This window comes from Lacerta agilis, chromosome 2, assembly GCF_009819535.1.
Source record: "Lacerta agilis isolate rLacAgi1 chromosome 2, rLacAgi1.pri, whole genome shotgun sequence".
NCBI lineage: Eukaryota > Metazoa > Chordata > Lepidosauria > Squamata > Lacertidae > Lacerta > Lacerta agilis.
The window spans coordinates 109,297,970-109,313,497 of record NC_046313.1 but is presented as its reverse complement, the minus strand read 5'-3'; the positions used below and the strand labels follow the sequence as shown (position 1 = coordinate 109,313,497).

The following is a 15,528-nucleotide window of genomic DNA, read 5'->3' as shown; positions in this document are numbered from 1 at the left end:
CTCTTTCACTTTTCAAACCTCATTTTTTCCCCTCCTTCTGGGTTCCTTGCTCCCAGGTGCCTGTCAAAACGGTAAAAATGGCTTTGGCTACGACATTGCCCGGTGATGGCTGCGTCCTGGACTCGATTGATGGGAAACCAGACCCACCACCACCAACACCTCCTGCTCCCAACTCTGGGCTGGTGGTTACTGCTCTAGGAAGCTTCAGTTTAACATCTCCTCCCTGGGCACACTCCACTCATTACTTAAAAGCAAAATACGCACAGCAAGGGCTAGGCCTCTAACGGATTAACTAATGGAAGCAAGCTTCTGAGTCGCACGGCATTCTTCTGGAGGAATTTGAAGCACGGCCACACCAAATTCTTGAGTCATTCACAGCCAATGCAAAAAAAGAGGAAAATTGAGCACTTTTGATTTCAATGGGAGATTTACAATGAATTTCTATGCGTGTTGGCTCACTTGCAAATCCTGCAACCAGTAGATTATTCCCAAGTTAACTATGCAAAGGACAGCAATCTTAAGCACGTGCTTAATGCCCCCAACAGAAGTCAGTGGAATTTAAAAGTGTTAGCATCCAATGTGGCCGGCCTGGGGTGTTCTTGATATTTCATTGCCTGAATTTCTCTTGTTTCTTGGATTACCTCCCTTCCACGCCAATTGTTTCTCCATCACCTTGTTTATCCTGGGCTGGTCTCTCAACCACAGGCAGTCCAGAATTAACTCCTCTCAAACTCCCTTTCTTCTGAAATGCACCAAACTCTTAACAAGCTAATGATCGCGTTCTGCACCACATTCCCTGCAACCCTGTACTTCTTCCAACCACACGTGAACAACGGAAGGCGCTTATTTGCTTTTGAGATCTCGCTGTCCCTGCCAAGTTAGCTGCAATGTTGTTGGACAACGCAACTCCCATCTTCCCTGACCTCTCCCCCACCGGCTGGTGGTGTGGGCATTGATGGCAGCTGGAAATCCAACATCTGGAAGGCCACAGGTTTTCCAACACTGGAACTAGGGAAAGATCTGTTTCCTGCTTGGCAGGGGGTTGGACTGGATGGCCCTTGTGGTCTCTTCCAGCTCTATGATTCTATGAATCTGCGTTCAATTCCTCTGCCTGGAAACTCACCCTAGACCTGTGTATGCTACCTTTGAGCTCAGTCTCCAACAGGGCGAGCTACGATTGCATGTTGCAGCATCTGAAAGACAAATGGCTTTATTATGGCATAATCTTTCGCAGCAAAGCATGATAATATTTTTTTAAAATCTTCTTCTTTGGCGATCACTCGTAGCCAAGTAAGATTGTCCTCCATGAACGCAGTCTTAACAGTGAGTCCGTGACTGTAGAGGCCAATTCTGGATCCACACGTCCTTTCACAGTGGGGGCATGGATTTCCAGATGTGAGTTGATCACGGTGAAGGTTTGCTAAGCATGCCTTCCTCTTAGCATGTTTCTCCCTTTTGTCCCGAGTTCGTGCTTTTGCAAAGTCTATGACACCTTTGGTTAAAGGCTGTTCGCCAATTGGAGCGCTCTCAGGCCAGTGTTTCCCAATTATCAATGCTTATACTGCATTTTTAAAAGATTTGCCTTGAGAGTGTCTTTATAAACCTCTTTTGTTGTCCACCAGTATTTTGCTTTCCATTCTTTGGAAGATGACAATCAGGCATCCGAACAACATGACCAGTCCAACGAAATTGTTGTTGAAGAATCATTGCTTCGACACGGGTGATCTTTGCTTTTTCCAGCACTCTGGCATTAGTTTGCTTGTCTTCCCAAGTGAATTAGGGGGTCGTGGGAACCTGGCGCAGAGTTTCCCAGGGGACAGCTCTCTGGGCAAGAGAATATTGTTCAAGCTGCACTTTTGACACAGTTAATTTCCTTTTATTAAAAACAAACAAATAAAAGGCCACTTATTAATTTCTTGAATGGTAGCAGTCCTGTTTGGAGAAAGATGCCATTTTAATTCCACAGAACCAACATCTCTTGTAAGATTCTGATCCAGTTAATAATTGTTCATTGGAATGAACTGCTGCAGCTGGATTTATTTGGGAATAAAAAAAATAGCAGTTTTATTATATGCCGCTCATCTGACTAAGTTGCCCCAGCCACTCTGGGCAGCTTCCAACAAAAAGACAATTAATAATAAAAACCACACATTAAAAACTTTGCTAGACAGTGCTGCCTTCAGATGTCTCCTAAAAGTTTGGTTATTTATCTCCTTGACATCCGAGAAGAGGTTCCACAGGGTGGGTGCCACCACCGAGAAGGCCCTCTGCCTGGTTCCCTGTAACCTCACTTCTTGCAATAGGGGAACCGCCAAAAGGGCCTCAAAGCTGGACCTCAGTGTCCAGCTTGGACGATTAGGGTGGAGACGCTCCTTCAGGTACAAAGGGCTGAAGCCCTGTATGTAAATATTAATGATAATATTATCCGTGCATCTGTCTAATCCCATTTGTAAAGCCACCCCAGTGTGCGGCCATCACTACCGCCTGTGGGGGGAAATCCCACAGCTCTCTTTCCATTTTTTATCCACAGGTAAATAGCTGCAATTCTGGTAACGTCTGCAGTAGATGCACAGAAAGGCTTCGCCTGCAGCTCAACCCTAACATCTCCGAAAAGGTGCCAAGGGCAAAGGTTATAGGACCCCACCATCACACACAAAAAAACCCCACCTTTATCTGCTAGAGACACAGAGCGAGACGCGTTGCAATGGAGGGGGCTTGTTTGAGGGTCTTTATTAAAAGCAGGAAGGTCTTAGGAACATGGACTTGGTGATGCCCCTTTTGCCCATCGCCCCCTCCCCACATCGACGCTACCCTGACATCAACCCCCCCCCCCCGGGAAGGGCATCTGGCAGGAGGGATAGGCAACTGGGTCTTCATCTGGGGAGAGGACAGAAATATATCAAGGGGGGAAATTCCCCAAAGGCAGGAGAGGAGCAGAGGCAGCCGCCCCTCTTCCCCCCAAAGCAGGGAATATTTGGCAAAATCCCACCCACCCCCTGAACAAGCGCACGCTCCCTGAAACAGATCCCCAAGCACGCCTGCCCCCCACAATAGAGGGGGTCTCTCCACCTGCCCCCTTTCACCCCAAAATTATAGCCTCTCCCCAATCCTAATGGCCTACCCTCATAAAAAATATAGCTGCACACAGAAATCCAATCCAGTCCCAGGAAGCATGCACAGGAAGTGCATGCACCCGGCTGCCCCCAATTCGTCTCTCCTCCATCCCAGGCCTTGTGGGGCACCAACATGGCGCCCTCCCGATCATCTGGACTACAACTCCCATCAGCCCCAGGGCTAGAGAGAACAGGTCTGGGAAAGGCTTTTTTCTCTGCCTGAGGCCTTGGAGTAGGCCAGGCAACGAGGTGCCCTCCAGCGGCTGCCATACCCCAACTCCCATCAGCCCCAGCCAGCGTGGCCAGTGGTGAAGGATGATGGGCATTGTAGTCCAGTAATAGCTGAAGGGTGCCGCATCAACTACCACCACCACGCTTTAATTCCTGCTTGGCCCAATTGGCTAAAGGGCACCAGCCTCAGGCCACTAGCCCCCTCCATGTTGTGCACCCCTCCCCCACCCCCACCCCAAAAATTGGCTTAGTGACCCCGCATCCAAACACTGGTTGCCCTTCCCCAATGCCCTGTCCCAAGACCTCAGCCTTTGCCACAGAGGGAGCACGCACACGTACCTCCCCTCTGCCAATCTCCGAGACCAGACCGATGCCTCCAGCTGGAGCCAGGAAAGCAGGCTGCCACGTTGACGCAGCTCGGATAATGGCAGGCTTGCTTCCCCCCCTTCGCAGGGCAGTTACAATATTTTAACCAACACGAGAGAGGAGAAGAGTAACAGGCCCCGAGAGGCTGTCGGGAAACGGGCGCCTTCTCACGTACCTGCTCTCGCTTTCTCCCCAAAGCAGCATCCCTAATTCCCGCCCCACATCAATTGGGTCAAGGGCTGGTCCCATAAACTGGGTTCCACAGGGTCAGCCCATATTATTTTAGCCCCTCCCCCTCCCCGCAAGACACACCGCAACCTCCCCCCCCCGCAAAGCTGCTATTTCGCTCCCTCGTTTCACCCACCGGGTGACTGAAAAGAGCCAATACAAAGTCACATTCTTTCTGTGGTCCCCACCCCCCACCCAGCCCCGGTTCCCCCGTTCGCCGTGCCCCTTTCACAGAGGGAGGTAGTCTTGTCCACCGTTTTATTAGAGCTGCTGCTCAGTCCGAGGCCCAGGTGGGTCGTAGTCCGCACAGCTCCCCTCCTCGGGAAGCTCTGGAGTGGGTTCGTTGCCGCCTCGCTCCCACCACAGGCAAGATGTAGCGGATCGATCGATCGTGCCCATTCCGTCTCCCTTATTTCACACGCAAACACACACACACACACACACACACCCTTCGTGAAAGGCCAGCGGGGTGTTTGCAACCGGCCCGCAACCCGGCTTCACATTTTGCAGTGTTCACACTCGAAACCTTCCCCTGCGCCCATCTCGTCCCCCAGAGGTGCGCCGGGGTGGACCTTCCCTCTTGCAGGATTCAAGGAGTGGTTCTGTTTATACGGTACCTGTAGGGTCAAGCCCACAAAATGCTCCCCGCCCCCAGAACAGGGGGCTGGAGTGGTCCAGTCCGAGAAGCTCGAGCGGAACAGTTCACATCCACAGAAATGGGGAGGGGAAGAAGACCTGGCTGCACCATCTACCTGGTTGTGGGAGGGGAGGATTCTGGTCCAAAAGGTGGAAGCGGGCGTGGCTGGGATCAACTCCGCCCCTGCGGCTCCTTGTGGGCGTGGCCAGGCTAAGCCCACCCCCAGCTTGCAAATCTCCCGAGTTTGGTTGTAGTGTGGGCTGCTCCTGTCAACGAACGCCTCTGCCACTCCTGGTCCCGGCTTGGCCGCTGGGGGTTTAACGTCGCCCTCTTCTGCCATGGCCCCCGTCCCAGTGGGCGCAAAGCTGTTCCCAGTCCCCACCCCATAAGCTCCTCTCTCTCTTGTCTCTCTCTAGGGCCGGATGTTGGGAGGGAGGAAGTAGTAAAAGCGGGGTCACTGCGGGGCACCCAGCTCCACCGAGAGCCCCTCGAAGGCAATGAGCATGGCCTGGCGCACGCGATCTGTCAGTGCCGGCACGTCTTCAGCCCCCAGCCCCCACGTAGGCATGGGGGGCAGGATCTGGACCGTGCAGCGCCCTGTGCCGGGGGGAGAGGAGACGGAGGCAGCAGAAAGAGGCCGTGAGGATGTAGCCGGACCAGGTGGGGGGGGCAGAAAGGGAGAGAGAAGGAAGAAAAAGAAAAGTGTTAAGTGTGCAAGCTGCAAAGAAGCAGGGCGGGGGGTATTTAATTATTTTCATTTATCTGCCTGCTAATTTCATATTCCCGCTTTCCTCCCAAGTCAGCTCACAGTGTAAATTAAAACAGATACAACTAAAAATGTATTACTGATTTACCTATTTTTAAAAAACCCCAACTAAGTAGCCCTGTTGAAAGAAGCACTGAAAACACTCAAAACCATTTAACCCCCAAAATTACATCACCCACCCTCAGAAGACCCTGCCACAACAGCCAGTGAGTAGCCAAAGGTTTGTCAGAACCAGCCTTGTCCACGGGGATAAGGGAAGGAAAAGGAGCCAGAGGCTGGACTCACCCGTGGTGAAACGCCTTTCCTTCTTACTGTAGAAATCCCGATACGATGAGATCACAACTGGGATGATAGGAACCTGGAAAGGGGGGGGAGTGAGGGAGAGCAGGAAGAAGACAAAAAGATGATACACTTCAGGGAGGGCTGTTAAAAAAAGGTGTCTAAACATCTTTTAAAAGTTGTTTTAATTTGGTGGCTGTTGTGACATCTTTTGGGAAACGAATCCCAGAGTTTAGCTGTGCGCTGCATGAAGAGGGTTCCAGCATTATGAGAAAAACCTCCTTCCCTCCCTCTCTCCCTCTCCAGCTCTTTCTTCCCTCCTTCCTTCTATCTCTCCTGTCATGGTGGTCTAACCTATTAAGGCCTTTGCAAGGACTGGAAAAAAGACCAGATTCTCTGAATAGTGCCATAGGAATGCTAAGTTTTTTGTTAAGAAAACACACCTCTTTACACTTAACGGTGCCCACCTCTTTTCCTGCATTGACTCTGTTCCGTTCGACTTGGAGAAGAAGAAGAAGAAGAAGAAGAAGAAGAAGAAGAAGAAGAAGAAGAAGAAGAGGAAGAGGAGGAGGAGGAGGAGGAAGAGGAGTTTGGATTTGATATCCCGCTTTTCACTACCCGAAGGAGCCTCAAAGCGGCTAACATTCTCCTTTCCCTTCCTCCCCCACAACAAACACTCTGTGAGGTGAGTGGGGCTGAGAGACTTCAGAGAAGTGTGACTAGCCCAAGGTCACCCAGCAGCTGCATGTGGAGGAGCGGAGACACGAACCCGGTTCCCCAGATTACGAGTCCACCGCTCTTAACCACTACACCACACTGGCTCTCTGGAGCGGTTTTGTTTTATAGCAGCACTGGTTTCATCTGCTTTTATAACCATGTGCTATACGATTGAGATTCCTGCGTTGCAGGGGGTTGGACTAGCTGACCCCTGGGGGTTCCTTCCAACTCTACAATTCCATGAAAGGAAAGGACTCTGCCTCTGAAACCCTGGAGACCCACTGACAGTCCGTTTAGGCCAGTATTTCCCAAACTTGGGTCTCCTGCTGTTTATGGACTACAATTCCCATCATCCCTGACCACTGGCCTTGCTAGCTAGGGATAATGGGAGTTGTAGTCCGAAAACAGTCGCGAGACCCAACCTTGGGAAACCCTGGTTTAGTGCAATACAGAGTCAGGCAGACCAATATTCTGACTCTCTCTAAGACACCTTTCTTTGGCTTCCAAAAATAAAAGCAGTGATCCTGGTTCATGCTTTGCGTACATCTTCCTGATAATCTTTACAAAACAGCCCTGCAAGGTAGGCTGGTACAATTATCCCCGTTTGGCCAATGGGAGAGGTCAAGGCCAAAAGAGAGAGGAAGTGGTGTGGCAGAGAACGCTTGGCAAGTCAGTGGCGGAGGAGAGACCTGGAGGTGGCTTCCTGGCTCTTAACCTGCTGCTTTGCAACCATAACAAGACACACGCCATGTGCATTTGCTTAGAGGTCACCCCTGCTGGATTACGACTAATAATAATAATAATAATAATAATAATATACTTTTTGTTCCCCAGCCACTCTGGGCGGCTTCCAACAAAGATTAAAAATACATTAAAATGTCACACATTAAAAACTTCCCTAAACAGGGCTGCCTTCATATGCCTTCTAAAAGTCAGATAGTTGTTTATTTCCTTGACATCTGATGGGAGGGCATTCCACAGGGCAGGTGCCACCACTGAGAAGGCCCTCTGCCTGGTTCCCTGTAGCTTTGCTTCTTGCAGCGAGGGAACCGCCAGAAGGCCCTTGGCACTGGACCTCAGTGTCCGGGCAGAACGATGGGGGCGGAGACGCGCCTTCAGGTATACTGGGCCGTGGCTGATTAGGGCTTTAAAGGTCAGCACCAACACTTTGAATTGTGACCGGAAACGTACTGGGAGCCAATGCAGATCTCTCAGGACCTGTGTTATATGGTCTCGGTGGCCACTCCCAGTCACCAGTCTAGCTGCCACATTCTGGATTAGTTGTAGTTTACGGGTCACCTTCAAAGGTAGCTCCACGTAGAGCGCATTGCAGTAGTCCAAGCAGGAGATAACTAGAGCATGCAGTGTGGTGTAGTAGAGCCAGTGTGGTGTAGTGGTTAAGAGTGGTAGACTCGTAATCTGGGGAACTGGGTTCGTGTCTCCGCTCCTCCACATGCAGCTGCTGGGTGACCTTGGGCTAGTCACACTTCTTTGCAGCCTCTCAGCCCCACTAACCTCACAGAGTGTTTGTTGTGGGGGAGGAAGGGAAAGGAGAATGTTAGCCGCTTTGAGACTCCTTCGGGAAGTGATAAAGCGGGATATCAAATCCAAACTCTTCTTCTTCTCTTCTACCACTCTGGCGAGACAGTCTGTGGGCAGGTAGGTTCTCAGCCTGCGTACCAGATGGAGCTGGTAGACAGCTGCCCTGGACACAGAATTAACCTGTGCCTCCATGGACAGTTGTGAGTCCAGAATGACTCCCAGGCTGCGCACCTGGTCTTTCAGGGGCACAGTTACCCCATTCAGGACCAAGGAGTCCTCCACACCTGCCTGCCTCCTGTCCCACAAGAACAGTACTTCTGTCTTGTCAGGATTCAACCTCAATCCATTAGCCGCCATCCATCCTCCAACCTCCAAAAGAGGGAAGGACCTCCTACCTGGGCTTGCACAGCCAAATGGAAGGCACCCCGCTTGAAGGGCAGCATGGAGCCGTTGTGATTCCTGGTGCCCTCGGGGAACACCCAGACCCGAACCTGCAGGGGGGTCAGAGGAGAAAAGGAAGGAGCTTAAGTAGCTGCAGGCTGCACAAATGCAGCTAAAGCGGTTCCTTTCTGTGCCCTCCATTCCCCAAGCTGAAAAGCTTTCCCCAGTGGCTGCTAGAGACCCAGCACAAGAACCCACCATACGAAGAGCCCGGCCTGGATCCGGCCCAGAATATGCTTCCCAAGCAGAAGCACATGAGCAGAACATCCCTCTACTGTTGTTTGGGTCCTGGAAACTTGTATCTGGAGCTACACTGCCTCTAAAAACGGAGGGTCCGTTCGGCCAAATTGATGTCGCAATCCACACACTCCAGCCTGCAGCGCTGTCGATTTAGCAGGCGGCTAAATTGGCGCAGAGGAAAGCCAAAAAGTCCTTCTCTGACTTACTGAGCTGGCAAGCAGAGACACACTCTGCATCTTATCTATAATAAAATAGTTTAGCCTTAATGGCTTGTGTGTGTTGTTCTTCACGCTGGGGAACAATCGCATATCAATGTGCCCCTGGACTCGAGTAGCCAGGAGTACACCCAGGGTTTGTCCCTGCCTAGGGGGCCAGTCTCACAACTTGCCCCAGCGGGACGTTTGCTAACACGGAGAGAGCTTGAGGCCGGTTTGTTTTCCTACAAAAGCGTCTCCCTCCACCTTGTGCACTCCAAGATGGTGTGTTCCACCCACCGAGGAGGCTGTACCAGCACAGTCGTACCTTGGTTCTCGAACTTAATCCGTTCCAGGAGTCCATTCGACTCCCGAAACCATTCGAAAACCAAAGCGCCGCTTCCAATTGGCTGCAGGAGCTTCCTGCACTCAATCAGAAGCTGCAGAAGCTGCGTCGGACATTCGGCTTCCGAAAAACGTTCACAAACTGGAACACTTACCTCCAGGTTTGGGGCGTTCGGGAGCCAATTTATTCAATAGTTATGCCGTTCGGGAACCAAGGAACCACTGTAAGAGCTGAACGCTACAATGGCAAACTCCCCACTCTGCCCAAAAGGACTGTACCAGCAAGTTAGCATTTAAGTACGGTGGGAAATTCAGGCACAAGCCCTTCAGATTTTTTTTTTGGGGGGGGGGATAATCGATATTAGCTCTCTTGCTCCATCCCAGCCACGACACAGACACAATCCCACTTCGCTATCCCTTCTTCCCACTCCCCTGTGCCTCCAGATCCTCCACGATTCCCCAAAATGCAGGCAGCCCTCCTCTCCCGCTCCAGCAGCACTCACATCCTCACAGAGCATGGTTTGCGCCGTCTCCGCCATGACGCTAATGGCGTCGTCGGTTTTCTTGCGGTTGATGAAGATGATGCCCCCTAGCCAGCACGCCAACCCCACCGTGCCCATGTACATCAGCTCCTTCTTGGCGATTGGCACACACCGGTCGGGCAAGACTTCCATCAACCCTGCAGGGCGGGGCGGGGCAGTGGAGAGGGAGGAAAGCGGGGAGGTTAGCCACGGCAACAGATCAAGGCTGCCCAGCCCACTATGTGCCAGAACACCAGTCGGGGGGCAACCACAGCCTGGTGGCACAGCAAGTGCCCAGCCAGAGTAAACCAGAGGTGGGGAGTCTGTGGCATTTTGTATCTTGTTGACTACAATTCCCATCACCACTAGGCCATGCTGCCTGGGGGCTGTTGGGAGCCTCAGAACCTTCTGTAGGGCCACAGCTTCCCCACTGGGGTGTAAAAGCAAATTAAAAAAAAACATTTTCACCCTTCCTGGATGAAATTCAACTAAAAAGGTCAGCCAAAATTTGAGGCAGTCAATGCAGTCCCCTCTGGATGTTGTTTTGACTCTCAGCAGATGGCAGTCAAGGGGAACAGGAGTTATGGTTCAATCACATCTGGAGGGTTGGCTATCCCAGACTAGATTACTTTTGATAATCAGGCCTGATTATCGTCTTCCAAAGCAACTCCTCTATTCCGAACTTAAAAATGGAAAGTGTAATGATGGTAGTCGACAAAAAAGGTTTAAGGACTCTCTCGAGGCAAATCTAAAAAATGTAGTATAAACACCGACAACTGGGAAACACTGGCCTATGAGTGCTCCAGCTGGAAAACAGCACCCACCAAAGGTGTCGTGGGCTCTGAAGACACTCGAACTCAGGACGCAAGGGAAAAACGTGCTAAGATGAAGGCACGCTTAGCAAACCCTCACCGTGATCAACTCCCGCCCGGAAACCTATGTCCCCACTGTGGAAGGACGTGTGGATCCAGAATTGGCCTCCACGGTCACTCGTGGACTCACTGTAAAAACCGTGTTTATGGCAGACAATCTTATTTGACTACGTGTGGTCGCCAAAGAAGAAGACGACTTTTGATGATGCCTTCCCAACTCTGCAAATCAGGTGTGGGGAACCTTTGGCTCCCCAGAGGTTATTGGCTGCCAACAGCCACCATCCCTGGCTGTAGGCCACCCTTACTGGGGCTGATGGGAGTTGTTGTAGTTCAGCACGAGACTCTAAATTGCAGGGTCGCAGGTTCGAGCCCCACGTTGGTCAAAATAATAATAATAAATAATAATAATTTTATTTATACCTGCACTGCACGGGGTTGGGCTAGGTCAGTGCTTTTTTTCCTTAAAAAAAAAAAATGTTTAGGGGTACTCTTGTTACGGGTGGGTAGCCGTGTTGGTCTGCCATAGTCGAAACAAAATAGAAAATTCTTTCCAGTAGCACCTTAGAGACCAACTGAGTTTGTTCTTGGTATGAGCTTTCGTGTGCATGCACACTGTATCTGAACAAGTGTGTATCTGAAGAAGTGTGCATGCACACGAAAGCTCATACCAAGAACAAACTCTACTGGAAAGAATTTTCTATTTTCATTCGACTAGGGGTACTCTTGTTTTCCTTCTCATATTGAAATACTGCCCCTCAATGAGGCCAAACTTAAGATTCACAAAATGTTTTGGGGTATGCGTCCATCCGCAAAAAGCACTGGGCTAGGTGAACCTCATGGGTCCCTTCCAACCTTACAATTCTATGGACATCTAGGGGTCCAAAGTCTCCCTGCACCTGATTAGAAACCAATGAAGATTGCTTTCAATTGGGCAGGAACTCTTAATAATTGAGTGGTATGGTAAAATGGGCTGGCGGGAGAGGCTACAAGGGGTTTCCTACTCACATTCTGGCCACGTGGCCCTCAGCCAACTACCCAGACCCCCTTTCCCCCCCACCCAGCCGCACCGAGCAAGTCAAGGGAGCTCTGATGGTTGGACACGATCACATAAGGCTGTTTGATGTTGAAGTTCTCTGTCCCCCGCACGTCAATCTTGATCCCGTACAGGTATTTCACATGTAGCATCATGAACCGGATTATCCTGGAGATGGGAAAAGAAAAGAGAGGAGAAAACCTGTTCACCTGCGACTTCCGTACCTCACTGCACATCAGTCACTGATGACAACGACGACAACAACAACACTTTGCCACCTTCCCTTCTGGAAGGTTTGCCTGGTGCCTTCATTATACAGTAGAACCCTGGTTCTCGAACGTAATCTGTTCCCAGAGTCTGTTCGACAACTGAAACGTTCGAAAACCAAGGCGCGGCTTCCGACCGGCGCAGGCGCCGTGGAAACAACAGCCGACAGCAGCATCGGACGTTCAGCTTCCAATAGATGTTCGGAAACCGGAACACTTCTGGGTTTTCGGCGTTTGGGAGCCGAAACGTTCGAGGACCAAGGCATTCGAGAACCAAGGTTCCACTGTGTATCTTTAGGTGCCAGGCAAAAACGTTCCTCTTCAACTGGGCCTTTGGCTAATTAATATGCCACAACCTTTTAAATGCATTTGTGGGAGCGTGGGTTACTGTTTTGTTTTGTTTTGTTTTTGTTGTTTTTTTATCCATAATTTTTTATTTATTTTTTGACATACATACATATAACTTATAGATTACATTTATATTACATTGCGTAGGGTTACATTACAATTTATACTTCACCTTACGTTTTATATGCTCCACTCTTCTTACAGTACAAACCGACCAACATTTAAACCCCCCCCACACCCCTCCCCTTTCATCCCCCCTGCTTCCCCCCTTCTTCCTCTGTTTTATTGTTCCTTTTAATTAATTCTCGCGGTTTTACACTTCTTTATTGTTTTTATCTTATATTCTAAATTAATTTCTTAATCTGTAATCTACATATTGTCTTTTTCTTTTTTTGCATTATACATTTTCAACCTCCAATGAAGAGTTATATGTTAAGCCATGAGTTTTATTTTACAATTCATATTCTGCACATCCTATTTAAATATAACAAAATTTTCCCCATTCTTTTTCAAATGCTTCGCTTCCCGATCGCCGAATTTTAGCTGTCAGTTTTGCTATTTCCATATATCCCGCCATTTTTTGCCGCCATTCTTCTATAGTTGGGATCTGTTGCTGTTTCCAAACTTGTGCTAATAAAGTTCTAGCACCTGTGGGGTTACTGTTTTGTTGCTGTTTAGCTATTTATTTGTGTTTTCATCTTGTGAACTGCCCTGAGATCTTTTGATGATAAAAAATGGTAATAAAATAATAAGCTTCCAGTCAAAAATAATTTATGAGGGACTGAGGTGTCCGGAGTGCTCATGCTCCCTCTAGAGGCTAGTGTTGTTCACTGCAGCTTTCGCTTTTCAAAATACAGTACCAAAGCAGCAAGAAATTGTTTTTATTGCTGTCATTGGCTCTCATCTTAGGAGCAGCTGCCGCAAGACATTTTGGTGCCGCAGGTGAAGTCCAAGATGCCTCCCTGTGGCATTCCACTTACCTAAAAGATCGCCTCATCCCCTACGCAGTCTCAGATATGTAAATTGATCGTCAAATGGGACCTTAAACCCAGGTTACAGTGGCCAGAACGTCTAGGTACCTCTTTGTTTACAATGAATTTTGTGGTGGTTGTTCTTTTGGGTCCTTCCAGGAGGCCAAAAGTCAGTGGTGGCCAGGGCCAGAGGCAAAAAGTTGGCAGAAAAAAAATTAATGCAAAATTTACCTTTGTGCAGTAGGCTAGTTTACCCTGCTCTTATCCTTAATCTAAGGAAGCAAGAGGCATTGTCAGAGTCCGTGGAGACATTCCAGCTAGGCCAAAAGTCATCAAGGAAGGGTGCAGAGCAGAAAAAGCCTTAAACTGATTTTATCTATAAATACTCGGAAAGGGCATAGTTTAAAATGCAAAAAAAAAACCTCAGTTCCAGAGAGTAACAGGCACAGCACAAATAATGCAGGAATTATTCTTTACAAAGTGTAAAGAGATAACAAGTGTCAGTATTGTTCTTACTATATCTAGCAGCACAAAGAGCTATAATTTCCACATAGCAGCATACAGAGATGGGGGTATTCTGTTGCGAGTTTCCTCGTTCAAATACATTACAAAATCACACCATTCAGATCCAGATCTCCCCCCACCCACCCCCAGTCCTATTAAATTTATTCCCAAGCTTTTCAACCAAAGATACATCCCAACCCTTTTAATAATTTTAATATGTGTTTTATCCTGCGGTTTTATTGGTTATAGGTTTGTATTTTGGAGACATCGTTTTTCCCCCCAGATTGCATAACGCTTAAGAGATTTTAAAAACATTAAATGCTTTCGGAATAAATCGCTCATAGAGATGTACCAGTAGAACCCAATTTACCTTCTGCCCATTCCTACTCCAAAACTTAAGTCATGTTACACAGAGATACCAAAGTTATGGAAACTGAAACGAATAGCCTCTTGGAGCTCTTTGGCATGCAGAGTATGCATTGTACAACTTGTGGATCTGGTTAGAGAGAAGATGTCACCTGTAGCAATCGCACACGGAGCAGAGTAAGAAAAATAGCTTTATTCTGGAAAGCTCAGAACCTGGATAGAAAAGTGTTCCAGCTCTAACTTAACTACGTAATCTAAGGAATACAAAGGGAGCCATGCTTGCTTCTCTGTTTTCCGATGATAGATTCAAGGTGACCTCTCACCTTGAGGAGGAAGCATGAGGAAGTTGTAAACAGGATGCAACCTAAGATATATCCGCCTGAATTTAAAAAAGGACAGGGAGGCCAGAAAAGAGGTCAAGAGGCTACACAGAATCATAGCGTTAGAAGGGACCCTGAGAGTCATCTAGTCCAACCCCCTGCAATGCAAGAATCCTGCACACAGCCGTCCCTGGCCAGTCTCGAACCACCAACCTTCCAGTTAACAGGCACAGGGATTGTCTGGGAGCTCTGCCTGCCTTAACCCCATGCCAAAAAACCTCTCTCTTTTCTTCTTAAGTTTTAATTTATTCTTTTCATAGAATCATAGAGTTGGAAGAGACCACAAGGGCCATCCAGTCCAACCCCGTGCCAAGCAGGAAACACCATCAAAGCATTCCTGACAGATGGCTGTCAAGCCTCTGCTTAAAGACCTCCAAAGAAGGAGACTCCACCACAATCCTTGGCAGCAAATTCCACTGTCGAACAGCTCTCACTGTCAGGAAGTTTTCAAGTTTATACATTTCATTAGCTTTACAATCAATTTAACATTTCTAAATTTGACTTCCTTCCCCCTCTTTCTCCTCTCTCAGCAAGCCGAATCATGCCCAATCTTCCAACAAAAGATTTATGAGTCGTCATCTCCCCTCCGCCCTGGCCAAACACCCACCACTGCGCTATGTGAACATCCCGCCAGCACAGGGACTTCCTTTGGCACGGAAGAACATTGTTCCCCAAGCCTCCCTCACCCATGCGCCCCTTAAATCTTTTCTACGGGGTTTCCCCACCTCCCACCCCAACACTCTGGAGCAGATTTGGGGAAGGTGGAAAGGGACAGAGAGAGTCCCACTGCACCAACGAAAATCCTTGCGCTAGCAGAATGAGTTATCTGAATGTCTCCCAAACAGCCAAATACACACAAACAAACAAACTCTTGTACTTACTTCATATTGTCCACATTGCGCCCACGGACTGCGCAAATAGGGATGACGATGACGGCCAGAAAGAGGATGTAGCTGTTGTAGAACGCCATCTTGCAAAAGTACTTGAAGGTGGTACTCCATTCGTAGAGAAGCGGGACCACCACCAGGACCAAAATGAGGAGCCCCTGGCCCAGCGAAATCTCCATTGTCCCTGCAGGGGGAAGGGAGGAGGGAAAGAGTTAACTCCGTTTCTATTTCAGCAGCCATTTTAAAGCCATTCTTCCATTTTATAATTCGCTTTTCGTTGG

General features: G+C 48.9%; 2 protein-coding genes across 5 annotated transcripts in view; one reads left to right on the top strand and one right to left on the bottom strand.

Moving 5' to 3' along the window:
- Positions 1 to 1,243, top strand: part of EGFL8 (EGF like domain multiple 8) — a 31,472-nt gene extending 30,229 nt beyond the window's left edge. The window contains exon 10 of the mRNA XM_033142434.1: positions 57 to 1,243. Coding sequence (XP_032998325.1) covers positions 57 to 106 — 50 coding nt within the window. The 3' untranslated portion in view covers positions 107 to 1,243. The remainder of the gene's footprint in view (positions 1 to 56) is intronic.
- A 2,939-nt stretch (positions 1,244 to 4,182) lies between these two features.
- Positions 4,183 to 15,528, bottom strand: part of AGPAT1 (1-acylglycerol-3-phosphate O-acyltransferase 1) — a 35,567-nt gene continuing 24,221 nt past the window's right edge. For 3 of the 4 annotated variants that reach the window (XM_033142441.1, XM_033142439.1, XM_033142440.1), the window contains exons 2-7: positions 15,242 to 15,431; positions 11,560 to 11,693; positions 9,603 to 9,778; positions 8,275 to 8,370; positions 5,627 to 5,699; positions 5,030 to 5,172 (exon numbers count right to left, since the gene is read on the bottom strand). In XM_033142441.1, the coding sequence (XP_032998332.1) occupies positions 5,030 to 5,172; positions 5,627 to 5,699; positions 8,275 to 8,370; positions 9,603 to 9,778; positions 11,560 to 11,693; positions 15,242 to 15,431 (812 nt within the window). Of the gene's footprint in view, positions 5,173 to 5,626; positions 5,700 to 8,274; positions 8,371 to 9,602; positions 9,779 to 11,559; positions 11,694 to 15,241; positions 15,432 to 15,528 lie in introns of all 4 variants that reach the window. The other variant, XM_033142438.1, reaches the window with a different exon arrangement.